This window comes from Amblyomma mixtum, chromosome 4, assembly GCF_055824585.1.
Source record: "Amblyomma mixtum isolate Tamu chromosome 4, ASM5582458v1, whole genome shotgun sequence".
Lineage (NCBI taxonomy): Eukaryota > Metazoa > Arthropoda > Arachnida > Ixodida > Ixodidae > Amblyomma > Amblyomma mixtum.
The window spans coordinates 141,780,854-141,797,934 of NC_143015.1; the positions used below are offsets into that span (position 1 = coordinate 141,780,854).

The 17,081-nt window shown below is 52.0% G+C and overlaps 1 protein-coding gene across 4 annotated transcripts in view; it reads right to left on the reverse strand.

Annotated features, from left to right (window-relative positions):
* Positions 1-10,299, reverse strand: part of LOC149348509 (uncharacterized) — a 63,227-nt gene extending 52,928 nt beyond the window's left edge. For 2 of the 4 annotated variants that reach the window (XM_089588145.1, XM_089588143.1), the window contains exons 1-3: positions 10,208-10,279; positions 9,871-10,124; positions 2,698-2,814 (exon numbers count right to left, since the gene is read on the reverse strand). In XM_089588145.1, coding sequence (XP_089444271.1) covers positions 2,698-2,814; positions 9,871-9,898 — 145 coding nt within the window. In that variant the 5' untranslated portion in view covers positions 9,899-10,124; positions 10,208-10,279. Of the gene's footprint in view, positions 1-2,697; positions 2,815-9,870; positions 10,125-10,207 lie in introns of all 4 variants that reach the window. The other 2 variants (XM_089588144.1, XM_089588146.1) reach the window with 2 other exon arrangements.
* Between the last annotated feature and the right edge of the window lie 6,782 nt (positions 10,300-17,081).

Genomic DNA, 17,081 nt, shown 5'->3' on the forward strand with positions numbered 1-17,081 from the left:
GGGCGCGGGCAGCAAATCGGACCACTGGAACCAGTGGAGGGAGGCGCTAAAAGACGGTGGTGAACTATGGTCTCTCCAGTAGCCGGGGAAACTTATTAGCGCGTACCGCAATGAACATTAACTCAAAAGTGGAAAAGAATAGTCGCCCGGTTTTAAACTTCACCGACATATTGGCCAACTCGAAAAAGGCTATAGGCGGCGAGACGGCAGATAGCTTCCAAACTGAGTCGAAACACGTCGCGATAGTTCGAACAAGAACAGGGACACTAGTCAGCCAGTCAGGTTCTCTAGAGGATTTCCTTTCACCACGGTAGAAGAAAGGGCACAACGAATCAGTTAAAACAAATTCGGCACTCACGTGTGTTGCAAAGTCATTCGCGCCCGCTTGCCTTATCGCTGTCCAAGTGCTGTGCCACTGAAATGCACCTGGAAAGTAGTGACATCGTGGGTACGAGCTTACAGAGGGCTTTGACGGGTAAGCCCTCGCCGAAACCCGAGAGCACCGCTGGCGCTCACCACAAGCAGGTCGCGCATAGCCGCCAACAAGCAGTCTGCGGTGAAAGAATGCCCTGTTCAGTTCAGCCGACACGGTTTGGTTTGGTTTTATGGGGTTTAACGTCCCAAAGCGACTGAGGCTATGAGAGACGCCGTAGTGAAGGGCTCCGGAAATTTCGACCACCTGGGGTTCTTTAACGTGCACTGACATCGCACAGTACACGGGCCTCTAGAATTTCTCCTCCAAAGAAATTCCAGCCGCCGCGGCCGGGATCGAACCCGCGTCTTTCGGGTCAGCAGCCGAGCACCATAGCCACTGAGCCACCGCGGCGGCTCAGCCGACACGGAAGAAGACAGCACCATGAAACCGAATCTATGCATGTAGCCATCGTAGTGTCTCTCTCGGTGATGTTCAATAACTCATCAGTAGCCTGGCTACACCCACTTAAGGGCAAAGGCCTCTCCTATGTCTCTCCAATTAATCCTGGACTTTTCCAGCCGCGCCCGCCATATCTCCTCAAACTTCTTATCTCATCTGCCCAGCTAACTTTCTACCGCCCCCTACAACGTTTGCCTTCTCTTGCAATCCATTCCGTTACTCTCAAGGACTTGCGGTTGTCTTGCATTCGCACTACATGCGCTGCCCAAGCCCATTTTTTCCTCTTTATTTCAGCCATGATGTCATTAACTCGAGTTTCTCTTATCCCAAACTCCGCCCGCTTGCGGTCTGTTACGTTACATCTATCATTTTTTTCCCATAGCTAAAAATTCGAAGCAATTAACTGCTCTGAATTCAGCAACTGCTTGCCTTGGCTTCAGTGACTGTTGGAAGTGCGACACAGCATCAATCTCTGCAATTCAGTATTCGCAACCAGAAGGCTAGAAGAAACGACGCCTCATAAACTTACGTCGTCGTCGCACTTCGCACGCTCATTTGAGGAATCCGTGACTTCGCTCGTATAAAGAGTATTTACAAATGCGGACAGGCAGAATTCGCGACAACTCATAGTGTGTTGGTGACACGAAAGCGACCCCTCGGATCCTCACCTTTTCTAGGCTTTGCTTCTCTGCGCGCACGTGGCTTCTCAAGGCGGCTCCTTCGAGGTGCGGCGGCGATCTGGCCACGCTTTGGCTTCCGAGAAGGGCACCCAGTCTGGGTGAGAGAAGACAAGCGAAAGATAATAAACGCAGGAAAATGCAGGCACGAAACAGGGACAGAACTGCACCTAATAATCGGCTGATATACGGATGCAAAAGTGCAGTCGAGGGACCCGTGCGCTTGATAGCAGACCACGATAACCAGTGGGGCAGCACTTTTCTCGCTTGAATCTAAACGTAGTTTCGTACGAACGCAATCGCTGCCTGATGAAGCCGGTACCTTTTTTGAAAGCGCAGTTGGTTTGCTACCAAGAGAAATGCTTGATCTGCTTTTAGACAAGCCAGTTCAGGGCGGTACATACAAATATAAATTGCATACGTTTGGATTGTATACCTTTTTTTTTAGTTTAAAAATTCACAGTGACGTTCGCATGTGCTACCAGTCTGTATGCTTGCCCTTGCGAACTTAATGCCCAACTCAGGGAGCAAACTACTTTTTTGAAAGCGTTTCGCGCAAGCAGTATGCGACTCCGGAGACAGAACGATTCTCCCTATTTTGTGCAGGAATACCCGAGCACTGTATTCGTCGCCGCACATGCAGGGAGATGCGGGAGAGCTAAATTGGTGCGCCTCAGCAAGTGGTACATTAGCTGCCCAGGGAAGCGAAAATGGGTGCGTTTTGCTAGGTTGTAGCTCCTAGATTTTTCGCAGTGGCGAACGGCGGCGGCTAAACGTTTCGGCTTGGTCGCGGGGGAGAAATGGCGCCAGGAGCGCGTGCAGCTAGGCGGAGCTGGTTACGAGGGACAACGGCGACGCCCCGAAACCCAGGAACTCGCGTCAAACAGCTGCGCTCTAAAACATTGCGGCAACCTTCGCTACCAGTACTACGGCAGCAGGAACATGGTCAAGTGCCTCTAGCTGGTCACGTGATGACACGTGACCGCGAGTTAATGGCGTCACGTGACCTTATATTGGCTTTCCCTCCCACGGAATTGTCTTTTTAGTAGTTCTTGCTGTGAACAAAATTCCCAACACGGTATGTGAAGACAAGAGCTGCATGCTACCAAGAGTCTTAAAGGGGAAATTTTTCTTCGTTATCCTCACCGTGCCGGGGAGACCAGCAGGCCGCTTGGTGTAGCACCCACGTGACGACCGCACAGCCGAAGCGTACACCCTCTTCTTCTGTACCCAGGGTCAGGCCGATACGGGCTCTTGCTGCTGCTAACGTACAAAATGAAAACGTCAGTAGTCCGGTTATTCGGTACCAAGTTTCTAAAGGCAATATAGCTGTCAGGCGGCTTCAGAAGTTCTAGGAACATGGAAAGAATAAAAAGAGCTGAATTTCCTAGCTACCGCTAGGTAGCGGAAATTAGAGGAAGGGAGTGTTGGTTGGTTGGTTTGGCTGGTTCAGGGGGTTTAAGGTCCCAAAGCGACTCAGGTTATGAGGGACGCCGTAGTGAAGGGCTCCGGAAATTTCAACCACCTTGGGTTCTTAAACGTGCACTGACATCGCACAGTACACAGCCCGCTAGAATTTCACCTCCATAGAAATTCGACCACCGTTGCTGGGATCGATCCCGAGCCTTTTCGGTCAGGAGCAGAGCGTCAAACCGCTGAGCCACCGCGGCGGACTCGTAATGATTTGAGTCAGTCTGGAAGGAACATTTCTAAGGTATTATTTCTGTTGCTGGCATTCAGCATACAAACGTTTTCATGTTCCCCCTTCGACTACCGGTAGTGATGATTCCCAAAAGAAAATACCGGTTCTGATGATTCCCAAAAGAAAGCGACCACAATACACGACGAACAAGGTATTCAGCCCTTGCACCTCTGAGCAGCATTGAAAACACCAATGTAACCTTGTAAAGTCAGCGGTGCTGAATGTATAAAATGGCGGAAGTTCTGACAGCTAGAATCCGCCTTTTTAACAAAATGTGGCGAGGCGCCCCCTGGGGAGCGGCAAAAATTAGTCGGCCACTGGTTGAAAACAAACGCATGTGGGACACGCAGAGAAATGGCAAGTGTGGATGGATGGATGGAAGATAGGAGCGTCCCCTTTGAAACGGGGTGGTGGTAATTGCCACCATGCTCGGCTTTTACGCGGAGTTAATACAGGGCTCTGTAACACGGGGCACCTGTCGTGGTACAATAACCGCGAAGCGTTCTAAGTGTCCCTTCGTCGTATCGTGCGCGATAAAAAAAATTACTGAAGACACTTTGGAAATTCCAAAGTGCGCTTGGCGAAAGCCTTGTCGTCAACCCATTGCCGCTTCGCCGAACCTCTGGGCGCGGAATCACTGGGCCGCTTCGGAGCCATGCGTCGCACGCACTCGACTGCAACGAGACGTCTGGCGAAGGAGCGGCGGTGCAGCTGCCACCGCCGACGCGCACGCGCTCATTCTACTACTACTGTGTGACTTCACGGTTGCTATACACAGCTGTGCCCCCTACCGGCGCGCCGGTTGCTAAGGTGGGGTGGAGGTTGCGCCACTGCGCGGAGGAGAGGCCACAGTTGCCACGATTCCAGCGCGCGGACGGACACCGCCAGCATGAGCCATGAAATGCTTTCGCCTTAAAAATTCTATTTGGCGCCGGACAGGCATCGGTTCCAACAGGGACCAGTAGCACGGGGCATCCGTCGTGGCACAATCAGGGAGACGCGTCCGAAGTGCTACTTCGTCAAAACCGACATGACAAAAATTCAATTCTGTACTACAATTCTGTACAAGGCACCGAGTTAATACAGGGCTCTGTAAAACGGGGCACCTGTCGTGGCACTAGAACCGAGAAGTGTTCTGAGTGACCGTTTGTCATACCGAACACGACCAAGGGCGTCCGCAGAATTTTTGCAGGGGGGGTCCCATTGGTTGTTGGCGCCGGAGGAGGGGGGGGGGGTATATTCGTAGATAAAAGACACTATTTGTGGAGTAAATTTATTTTTTTTAGATATAAATAAAAAAGAAGTAAAATACACACATGAAAGAAAAATTACAAACAGCAAATTAAAGCGCGCCTAGGAGAGATATATTAAATTTTATCATCGAAGAAGCAATTAAAATTAATAAAAAATGCAGAAAGATGCTATCACTTCGTGGAGAAGAGTGCTCAGTCATACGGGTTCTCGACTCACCCGGATTGATGACCAGCACAAAGCACAATATGTTCACAAACACACAACTACAGTCACTCAGTCAGTCTTCCTTGAACAGCAACTGTAGGCGCCTGGAATTTTTCTGGGCGAATTGCGTAATTACACAGGTGATAAATTCATTCCTGTGCTTCATTACACGCTCTCGGTACACACTCATCATGCACATTGAATGGAAAAACGGTTGAACGCGTACGTTGAAAACAAAAGATGACTATATATACAACGAAAACTTATTTACAGGATAAATGCACGCTCGCAGCTTCATACACCTCACTCCATCTTGCTCGCGCATCCGCACAGTCGAGCAACCGCACACACACTGCTCGCCGCTCGTCGTTTTCTCGTCCGCTGTCTTGGTTGTTCTCACCTTCGTTGACAACCGGCCACTAAAAACACCGAAGCACAAACACAGAGGCGCGCACACGTGCAAGGGCTTACTTTGGGGGTGAAAGGAACGCCGCGCGACTTCCAAGGGGAAGGGACACTCGCCACACCGGTCGGAAAATTTGTTTTGTGTGTTTTTATGGGGTTCAGAGCCCCAAAACGACTCAGGCTATAAGGGACGGAGTAGTGCAGAGTTCCGGATAATGTCGACCGCCTGGGTCTCTACCATGCACTGACACGCACAGTACATGGGCGCTGTTTTGATTTAACTCAGCCAGAGGTGACAGGCGAGCCAGGCAGGCGCCATCGGGCTGCGTTGACCAAAGGCGCAGGTTTTCGGAGAAGACGCAAGGAACGCTGGTGTGGGGGCGCCTCTGGAGACTGCGTCGCCGTGAACAAAAGCAGCTAATCCCCTTTGCCGAAGATTCTGAAAGCGGCACTTCTACCGAACTGCGCTCTCCCGTGGATTGGAGGAGACAGCGAGCGGCGGCGGCGGCGCCGACCCATCGCCCGCTTCCCCTGAGCAGCCCGACAAAGCGGGGGTGGACACAGCTGATTTGTCCTTCCCTCCTGAAGAATTCATTGGTGGCCGGCGCACGAACGTATCCTCCTCATAGCGAGCGACGAAGGCGAAAACAAGATGCCCTGTGCACTGTCTGCCTCCGTGTCGCTATCTCTCTAGAGATAAAAGAAACAGACACCCATCTCAAGACGGCTCGAAACACGTGATCGCCGGTGCCGCTGTATGTCTGCAACAGGTCGCCCTTCAGCAGAGCTGACGGTGGCGTGGTTTCAAAATGGCGCAACGACGAGCGACCGGACGCGGCATTTCGCCGATGTGACCCAAAGCGTGGAAGCGGGGCTGCTTTCACCCTTTTGGCTGAGCGCACCACCGCCCCTGGCGAGCGTCCATCACTCACGGTTCGAGTGAGTGATTTTCCAGGGGTGTGGAGCCGCCCTCCCTTGCCCCCCCCCCTCCCCTTCGGACGGCCATGGACACGACTGAAAAAAAAAATTCAGAGGGCACTTCGACTGTCTAAAGTGAGTAGAGGCGAAAGCGTTTTCCGCACCACTTTGCCTACGTGACACTTGTGACGTCACCACTGGATGACGTCACACATAATTGACGAAATAATGACAAGTTACTAATTAGTTACTAATTACGGATTAATCACTCAGCACTAATTGACTGCTAATTAACGGCGCTTAAGCTTCGCCTTTAGGAGTGGAACGTTGCAGCTTGTAGCGCTGCCAAGGAGTCCACGGAACACCACCATCCGTTCGGCGCGATGCGTTGCCCTTTGAATGCAACGCGTTTTTCAGGGAAGGAATTGGCGCCGCAATTCTCAGTCATCTCAGTGAACACCCGAGCCGCACCGTACAGGAAGGGAGGAAGTGGCAGCGAAAGAAGAAAGGGAGGCCGTAATGAAGAAACTGAAAATTTGAAAATTGTATTTGAGGACAGGAAATTACGCAGTAACTGTCTCACATATCTCGGTGGACACCCGTCAAAACGTGGACACATCTGTCGACACGGCTGCCGACACGGATTGCTAACGACAGCATGAGACAATCAAGGCTTTCGCCTTAATAATGCGGCGCCCGACAGACAACAGTTGCGTCGTTCGGCGATGGTCGTGGAAAACATTTATTTACAGATAAACTTCGGGAGGTGAGGTATGAGCTGACCCAAAGGGGGCCAGCCCTCACAAGTACTAGGTGGAGGTCCCTAGTTCGGGACCCCAGTGGCGTCGGCCGCTGCCCGGGCTCGCGCGACCAGGGCCCGTTGGGCCTGCAGGTCAGAGCAGCCGAGCAGGGTCGCCTCCCAGTCCTCCCGGGTTGGGTTGGGGTGAGGGGGGATAGCAGGGTTGGAGGGGCAGGCCCACACCATGTGGTAGATGTCCGAAGACTTCTCCGCACAGTGCGGACAGCTGCCAGAGAAAGAAGGGTCAAAGTGTTTTAGAGCTGCCGGGCACAGCAAAGTATTTGTATATAGGCGAAGCAGAAGCCGCTCCTCCGCCTTTGAGAGACCTTTACACGGGCGGGGATAAAGACTATGGCCAGATTGGTAAAATAAAGAAATGTCTTTAAACGAGTAAGCTGGAGAGAATTCGAGTTCCTGATCGTCGGGGTCGGAGGGGAATGTCCGGTGAGAGAGCGCGCGGGCGGCGGCGTCAGCTGCCTCATTTCCCTCAAGGCCCATGTGAGCAGGAGCCCAAAGGATACGCCGGTGAGCGGGGTCCCCGGTATAGACGCTGTTTTGGAGAATGCGGTAGGCTAGATACGGTACCCAGCCCTGCTCGACGTTCCGACATGCCCCTCGCGAGTCGGAAATAATTGTTTTTGAATTGGAATGAGATGCAGCCAAAGCAATGGCGACCTCCTCCGCGTGTGTTATGTCACGGGCTCGGAAAGTAAGGCCGTTCACTGTTTTGGATTCGTGGACGACTGCGGCCGTGAACCATCCCCCATGGTGGGGGCCGGAGGCATCCACGTAGAATACGCCGGGTTTCGATCCATAGTGGCGGGCCAGGGTTTCCGCCCCCGCCAGGCGCCGGCCATTATGGTACTCACGGTTCATGTTCGCGGGAAGAGGGCGCACGTGGAGGGCGCATCTCCACTGGGATGGAATACGTACGCGCTCTTCCATGAGAGTGGTGTGTTGGATGTGTAGTCGGGCAAGAAGGCGGCGACCCGACGATGTCTTCGAGAGACGTGTGTATTGGTTGGTCAAGTGAGCTTCCCGGAGCTCCCGAAATGTGTTCACCATGCCCAGCCCCAGGAGGCGTTTGTTGGAGGTGGTCACGGGGAGGTCCAGAGCCCGCTTAATAATTTTGCGGAGGATGACTTCGAGTGAATCCTCGTCTTGCTTCCGCAGGTGGAGGTATGGAGTCGAATATAGAATTCGACTGGTTACAAATGCATGCGCCAGCCGCAAGGCGTCCTTGCATCGTAACCCCCCGCGCTTGTTAGAAACCCGGCGGACTAAGCGGCCCACCTGGTCCCCCACCTGACGGAGTTTGGCTAATGTTGTTTCTGACCGTCTGTCGATGTATAAAGAGCCCCAGTACCCGGACTTCGATTTTTTCAGGGATTGGACCTGTCTCAAGAGACAATGAAATTTTGGCTGTGCACTTTGGTGAGGGGCGTATGTGCACAAATTCAGACTTTTGGGTGGAGCATTGGAGGCCGCAGCGGCGAGCATAACGGTCCACTATGGTCGCCGCCTCCTGCAGGTTGGCCTCAATGTCTCCAAGGCAACCCTGTGTGGCCCACAGGGTGATGTCATCGGCGTACAGCGCATGCTGTACACCGGTGACAGCGCCCAGCTGGGCCGGTAGGCGCATCATAGCCAGATTGAATAAAAGGGGAGAGAGCACCGCGCCCTGTGGTGTACCCCTGGTTCCTAAATGAAAAGGGCCATGTTCCTTATCCTGGATTCGAATGTAAGATTGTCTGTCTGTCAAAAATTGCCGAATGTATTGAAAGGCGTTTCTGCCGCAGTTAGTTTGAGAAAGGTGGGTGAGAATGATCTCGTGGGGAACGTTGTCGAATGCTCCCTTCAAATCCAAGGCGAGTACGACCTTGTCATTGTGAGCGCATTCGACGGGGTCAAGGACAGCCCGATTGAGTTGTAGCAGGACATCCTGTGCAGATCTCTGTGGGCGAAACCCGAACATGGTGTCCGCGAAAAGATGTTTGGATTCCATGAACTCGGACAGCCTGTCGCGTACCATCGTCTCCATGAGTTTGCCCACACAAGAAGTCAGAGAGATGGGGCGGAGGTTGTCCGTGTTGATGGCCTTTCCAGGTTTAGGAATGAAGGTGACCAGGGCGGTCTTCCAGTCGAGCGCGTCTTTGACGGCGCCGCGTTGGATGCCTCGTTCAGCGAGGCATCCAGCGCGGCGCCGTCAGAGACGCGCTCTAAGTCGAGCTTCGTTGCGTTATTCACGAGAACAATCTATACGGCTCGAGAGACGCCAGAGCTGATAAGGCTGGGTACCAAGTGCGCCCGGCGCGGAAAATTCACGGTAATGCGAAATTCAACGCAGCGCAAGAGACGCCCAGTACGGAAAGTCCCGGGAGATAGGCCCGACGCGGCCCAGCCAAGGAGACGCGCTCTATGTCCGACTTCGCCTCCTCGAACATATCACAGTCTAAGCGACGCCAGACGCGGCCTGATTAAGACTCAAGAAAGTGCGTCTGGATGAGGCGGAACCACGGCCTAAGGCTCGCTTCGTCGTCACGAACACATTTTGAGACGCCACACACGCGTCTGCTTCGTACGACTGGATAATCCGAGGCGTTCGGGTGTGGCAGAACCACGGACGCGCATTACAAATCTTGTTTCGGTGTGTCGAACGCGATGAAAGTCTATGCGACGCCACGGCATATGGGCACGTAACTACGTAAGGGCCTGCCCTGCCTGGCACAGCCACGGAGACGCGCCGTGTCTCGTCCTCGTGTTCAACACTGCCAATAAATGCGCAGCACGCGCTTTGTTCACGAGGGCTCATATCACTGGGAAGTGATGCAGCTCCTTGAGACATCGAATGCACACCTATAGCTCCATCACATCGAATAGTCCTCAGGCCGACAAATAGCCTCATCTGAAAATCTGCGCCTGACCTAGGGAAGGGGAGCGAAAAATGAGTTGTAGAGTTGTGATAGGCTTTTTGTGACGTTGTAGAGTTGTGACGTTTTTTAGAGCGCTCCCCATCACAAATGTGCGATGCACTCACCACTGAACGCTGACCGCGAAGACCGCATTTCTTGGAGCCTGGCACAGGATTTCAGGCGACGCTGGGTGGCGGCCGGCGTTCACGAATGCCCGGAACAGTCATCCAGTCCAACGCTCTATGCTGACGATGATGATGTCCTCAGGCTGAATGCTCTATGCTGACGACTCCTTCCTCTCGCGTTCTTCTTCCATTTATAGCTTCTGAGTTCGATGATGACGATGTCGCTATGCCTCGTCGTCGTCCTTGGTGAGCACCTATCGGCCAAGGGGAGAACAGTGAACACATCTTACCTCATTTAGTGTCTAACACAGTGATGCCATTCATACTGATGGCGTACATCATCAATTTCCGTCAGTGCGCCTTAATATTTATCAAGCAGTGCCATGTCTCTGCTCCGCCACCGCAGGTGTCTATTTTCCTTCCGCTCCCACTTTTGCACTGTCACGGACTCGCCAGCACGTATTACAACAGACGCTCGCCTCAGCGCTGTAAGGCTCAAAGGGCAGCGGTGTTGGTTTAGTGCATTGTGTTGCTTACGTTTTGTCTTAGCTTGATTTAATGAGCATTTAAAAAATTCAGGGGCCACTTTGACGATCTAAAGTGCGCGAGGCGAAAGCCTTTCCTCGCAGCTTTGTCCGCACGGCCGTTGGCACACACGAGGCGGCTATGGGACGACTTGGTTTGGCTAGCCATGACTAAATGGGTGATTGATTAATCACTAACCAGTCATGACTAGTTACTTGATTGCTGGTTAATGACTAGCTAGTCATGAATAATTAGTTGGTGACTAACTAGTCATGATTGGTTAATGACGAACAAGTCATGTCTGGTTAATGACTAGCTAGTCATGACTAACCAGTCATTAACCGGAGATAACTAGTGATTACTGGTTAATGACTAACTAGTCATGAGTGATTAATGACTAACCAGTCATGACTGGTTAGCCATCACTGGTTAGTCATTAACCAACCATGACTAACTAGTCATGAGTGGTTAATGACTAGTTGAAATGCCAAATGAGTAGTTAATGACGTCAAATGCCAAATGAGTAGTAAATGACGTCAAATGCCAAAGGCCCTGCTTCGATTCTCAGCCTCGACGGCGGCTGAATTTCGATGGAGGCGAAATTCCAGAGGCCCGTGTAAGTATAGTGTGATTTCAGTGCACGTTAAGAACCCAGGTGGCCGAAATTTCCGGAGCCCTTCACTACGGCGCCCCTCATAGTCTGAGTCACTTTGGGACGTTAAACCCTAATAAATCAAATCAGTTTTTATTGCGAAAGCAATACTAGTTGCACTTTCAGCCCGTCGTGTAGCGAGGCCGGTAGCTACCAATGACCTTTAGCATGACCCCCTGCTGTGACGTCATGCCATCTGCCGCAAAAACCACTGGCCCAACCAGCGCGCCGTCGCGTAGCGAGGCCGCAGCTACCAAGAGCGGCCTAACTCCCGCTCCTGCCGCGCGCGGCGCGCTTAGCGGTCGGTTCGGGTGTCCACCGAGATGACAGAGAATTACTGCGCCATTTTCTTTCCTCAAAAAGCGGCGCGTTCAAAGGGCAAGGCATGGCGCAGTAATTCTCTGTCATCTCGGTGGACCCCCGAACCACAGGAAGGGAGGAACGCCACCACCCGTTTGGAGGGATGCCTTGCCCTGTACGCAACGCTTTTTGAGGAAAGAAAATTATCTGTCATCTCGGCGGACCCCCGAACCGCACCGTACAGGAAGGGAGGAAGTGGGAGCGAAAGAAGAGGGAAGCTTCTAGACAATCATCCGTTAGCGTCAGCCGCTAGTTTTGGCGACCGAGGCACGCATAAATCTCCCACCACGTGGGGGCCCTTGTGTGGTGAGTATAATGCCATGTAAAATAAATGGGCAAAGATTTCATAAACATAAGCTTTACTAAGAGCACTACCAAGACACACCACCAGCCAATTCAGGCGCAGCCAGGGCTATTGCTTTCGCAACTTACCGGACTTAACCAAGCTAAGCCTCTGCCAATTTTTTTAAGTAGTGACGCCTAAACGCGGACACATCTGCCGACACGGCTGCCGACACAGCTGCTAATGACAGCATCAGGCATTAAAGGCTTTCGCCTTAAAAACGTTTGCATTATTCTCGGTAGAGTGCAATGTCGGTGCACGTTGAAGAACCCCAGGTGGTCGAAATTAGCGGAGCCCTTCACGACGGCGTCCCTCATAGCCTGAGTCGCTTTGGGACGATGAACCCCCATAAACCAAACGAAACCTTATTCTGGACATCATATATACTACCTCCGAACCAATACGAAAAGGAATGTCCTGCATTATTTGTTGAACGGAAACAATAAATGCGAAGACGGTCTTCAGCGGGAGCGCGTCCCTCGCGTCCGCCGGACGCGCAGGAACAAGATCGCGGTTCATCTTACCGCGGTTCGTTCAACTTCTCTGCGATGACAGGGCCTCCTAAATCTTAAGAGCCGCATAACGTGGGTGAAACTCGGCGAAGGCATATTCTGGCATTAAATTTTCGAATTGCCGCAGACGCAAGGTCTTGGCGAAGCCGAGCAGGGGCAGTGCCTGGCCGGAGCTGCAATCAAAACTTGCGGCTGCCACCTCAGAAAGCAGTTTGCGTGATGGGGTTCGAAGTTGGCGTCACATGTTCTCTGCAGCCTACGCATGAGGTGCCGTGTTGCTTGTGCTTCGCCGGCGGTTTGGTGACATTGTTTATTGGGGTTTAACGTCCCGGAGTGGCTAAGGCTATGGGGACGCAGCAGTGAAGGGCTCCGGAAACTTCGACCACCTGGGGTTGTTTAACGTGCACTGACAGCGCACAGTACACGGGCGTCTAGAATTTCGCCTCCATCGAAGTTCGACTGCCGACGCCGGCATCGAAGCCTCGTTTTTTGGGTCAGCAGCCGAGCGCCATAACCACTCAGCCACTGCGGCGGCTGTTACATGTCGTCCTGCAGAGCCAGAGGTAGCTCAATATCGGTTACGGCAACTCCCTTTTGGTTCAGCCGAATGGATAAACACCTTTCTGCTGACATTTAGATGAGTGTTCGAGTATGCCAGGTGTTCTAAACCGAATTTCAGAGAGCTGTGCTACGGCGCCTGCCCCAACTGACAAACTTTGGACGCATAAAAGAGGAAGATATATGACAGCTGTGCTCCATCCGAACCTTTGCCCGTAGGAGTGGATTCATCGAGTCCCATATGGACCACAAGACCAAAGTTGGTAGTCAACAGTGCCGAGTAGAAATTTCATGTTTCATTATGCCACATTTCACCTTAAGAATTGATTGCAGAGGAACGCTCCAGTAGTCTCCTGCTTTAAACTTCAGAAAGTCGATAAAATTCAGGGGGCACTTTGACTGTCTAAAGTGTGTAGATCACAAAATGAAAGAGGGAGGGGAAAACCTCAGGCTGCAAGAGCCAACGTTTCGACAAGGGGACTTGTCAAGGGGAGACAAGACCCCTTGTCGAAACGTTGGCTCTTGCAACCTGAGGTTTTCCCCTTCCTTGTTCATTTTGTGATCGCCAAGGACCATCTACCGCACCCTCTCTCTACCATGGACTAAAGTGTGTAGAGGCGAAAGCGTTTTCCGCACCACTTTCGCTGCTTTTGTGGCACTGGTGGCGTCACATATAATCGAGTACTAATTACTAAGTGATGACAAACCACTAATTAATGCTTAATTACTGATTAATGCCTGAATAATAATTCACTGCTAATTAATGGCGTTTAAGTTTCGCCTTTACGAGCGGAACGCGACAGCGTGTTGTAGCGCTGCCAGGGAGTCCACGGAACGCCACCACCCGTTCGGCGCGATGCCTTGCCCTTTGAACGCAACGCTTTTCAGGAAAGGAAATGGCGCAGTAATTCTCTGTCATCTCGGTGGACACCTGAATCGCACCGTAGAGGAAGTGGGAGTGAAAGAATAAAGACAAAGATTGCCCGTAATGAAGAAAATGAAAATTGTATTTGAGGAAAGGAAATTACGCAGTAACTGTCTCGCATATCTCGATGGAAAGCCGTCAAAATTCAGGGGGGTACTTTTTGACCTAAATTGTAGTCACTGTTGTGCGGTTAAGATGTTAAGTTTCGCCTCTAAGAGTGGAACGCGACAGCGTCTTGCAACGCTGCCAGGGAGTCCATAGAACGCCATCGCCCATTTGGTTCTACGCCTCGCTCGTCGGTAGATTGGTTTTTGAGGAAAGGAAATGTATCTGTCTCTCATACCTCGGTGGACACCTAAACCTCTCCAGGAGGAAAGAGAGGAGGATGGGAGTCAGCGAAGACACCGTATTCACTAGACGCGCCTTTGTTCGTTCTAAACCATCGAGCTGACATGGCGGAGTGGGTAGCATGCTCGTCTCGCACGCCGAAGACCGGGGTTCGATTCCCGAGCTCGACCAATTTCCTACTCTGTTTTATTTATTTATATGGCCTGACTAGAAAATCTAATTAGGCTAATTGGGTAATTAAGCAATTAACTAAGCTCAGTCCCACTTGGAGCATCACTATACGTTCCCTTCAATTGGTTGCATGGGTACTAGCCAAAGTATAATTGGCCCCGTTTGAAATTCGCGCACTTTGACGTCATGACCGTTTCGACCAACTGAAAAGCGTGACATTTCTGTCGACAACTGCTGCTTACAACGATGAGACATTAAAGGCTTTCGCCTTAATAGTTATAGCCGGAAAACAAAAGCAAGCATGTTCAGGGGATGTATTGCACGCGTAGACAGCGCGTTCAACGTGGCCCGTGATTCTTCTTCTTCTGAATAGTTTTCTGCTGTACGCGCCGTTCTTCGTTTACGCTTTCTTCGTTCTTCGTTGACGCATGCATGGCGGCGGTGGTGGTGAAGCGCGGCTTCGGCCGCTTACTATTTTTTCAGCAGGGTCCGCTCCGGCGGACGCAGTTGTTACTGCGACGCGCGTCTTTTCTTTCCTTTTTCTCTTTCCTCTGATCGTTTAACTCTCCTCTATCTGCACGTGGCAGCGGTGGTGGCTCGGCTGGAGCCAGTGGTGGTGGTGGAAAACATTTATGTACAGGTATAATACAGGACGTTATGCATGAGCTGACCCAGAGGGGGCCAGCCCTTACAAATACTAGGTGGAGGTCCCTAGTTCGGGACCCCAGTGGCATCGGCCGCCGCCCAGGCTCGCGCGACCAAGGCCCGTTGGGCCTGCAGGTCAGAGCAGCCGAGCAGGGTCGCCTCCCAGTCCTCCGGGTTGGGTTGGGGTGAGGGGGGATAGCAGGGTTGGAGGGGCAGGCCCACACCATGTGGTAGATGTCCGAAGACTTCTCTGCACAGTGCGGACAGCTGCCTGAGAAAGAAGGGTCGAAGTGTTTCAGAGCTGCCGGGCACAGCAAGGTATTAGTATACAGGCGGAGCAGAAGCCGCTCCTCCGCCTTTGACAGACCTTTACACGGCGGGGATAAAGACCATGGCCAGTAGGCAGGCCCGTGCAATTTCCTTTTCATCCTTCTCTCAGTCACAACATCAACAACATCCTACAGAGGTCTGTCGGCAACTGCTCTACCTCTGTCACTGATTTGAATGATTGCCTCTCTACCACTGTTCCACGAGACCAGTGCCCTCCGGAACCAACAACAGTGATTTTAAGGCGAAAGCCTTTAATGTCTCATACTGTTGTGACCAAGGAATGTTAGCAAATGTGTCCGCGTTTCGGCGTCACTACTTAAAGAAGAACGCCAGGGCCTTTGGCATTGGAAGTGGAGACGTTACCACAACGGCACAAATAAAGGCGCATCTAGTGAATGCATGGGTTTTATAAAAAATAAAAGAAAAAGGTGAAAATAGAAAAGGAAGAAAAATAAAAAACACGACAAACAAAAATAAAAAATAACAAATGAAATATGAGAAAGAAAGCAGTGCGCCAGGAAACGCGTTCGCTTTGCAACGCTGTACAGAGGTGCCCCCGAAATTTTTGACACTGATCGCCGCGCAGTTCGGGAGACTTCAGGGGACATGATGTGAGAGACGTCGTTCAGAGGAAACGTTAAATCTCCTCAAACTGCCCGGTGATTTTTAACGCTCGTCACAAAAACGCGGGGACGCTAAAAAATAGCTCGCATTACCCATGAGCGCTAGCGAAGCACATATGTGAGGTGGCGCGGTGGATCGCTCTTGTGCATCCGTACCAACGTATAGGAGGAGTTCGTGCTCAGGCGATACGGGAGCACCTCTGTCACGTGATGAGCCTCGTGTAACGGAAGGGAAGGGCACATGCAGCGATGTGCATAAAAGTTGCGCACCACTTGCGCAGTTCTTGTCTTTAGGGGAAGTTGGTGGGACCGAGCTTTCCAGGACATGCTCAGTTGCTCAGCTAGCATATTTACTCAGGAAACTGGTCGCCGGTTCATTTCAAGCCTACAGTGCCTCGTCGCAGAATCCCGCTATTGACAGACTTAAGTTCGTATACTGGTTTTTGAGGAAAGGAACTGCAGCATCATCTGTCTCACATATCTCGGTGGACATCTGAACCGCGCCGTAAGGGAAGGAGGAAGGTGGGAGTGAAAGAGCAAAGAGAGAAAGAGGTGCCGTAGTGGAGGTTTCCGGAATAATTTCGAGCACCTGGGGATCCTTAACGTGCGCTGACATCGCACAACACGCGGGCGCCTTTTGCGTTTCGTTTCCATCGAAACGCGGCCGCCGCTGTCGGGTTGGGACCCGGGTACTCCTGCTCGGTAGACTAGCGCCTTAACCACTGAGCCATCGCGGCGGGCGTCCCCCAAGAGCTTGCGGCTGTTTTACTCTGACGTATGTGCATTCCTAGAACAGACGGGCTTGACGTCCCCTCTGTTCTCCGCCAGGTATAGTGACGCGCAGTGACCGAACGCTTCGCGTGCGCTACCTTTGACGACGATCAGCTGGACACCTCACGCCAGCTCTACTGTAAATTGTGTCGTATGCGTGTGCTTGTATTCTACTTTAATTAAATCATCACATGCGTCCGACCTGTATATATGCTAATATGCCATTATGTAAATAGATTTCGTGTATAGTGTACCCTCCCCCCTATCCTTTATAACTGTCCCCTCCACTCCTTCGGTGCTCGGCTGCTGACCCGAAAGACGCGGGTTCGATCCCGGCCGCGGTGGTGGAATTTCTTTGGAGGAGAAATTCGAGAAGCCCGTGTACTGTGCGATGTCAGTGCACGTTAAAGAACCCCAGGTGGTCGAAATTTCCGGAGCCCTCCACTAC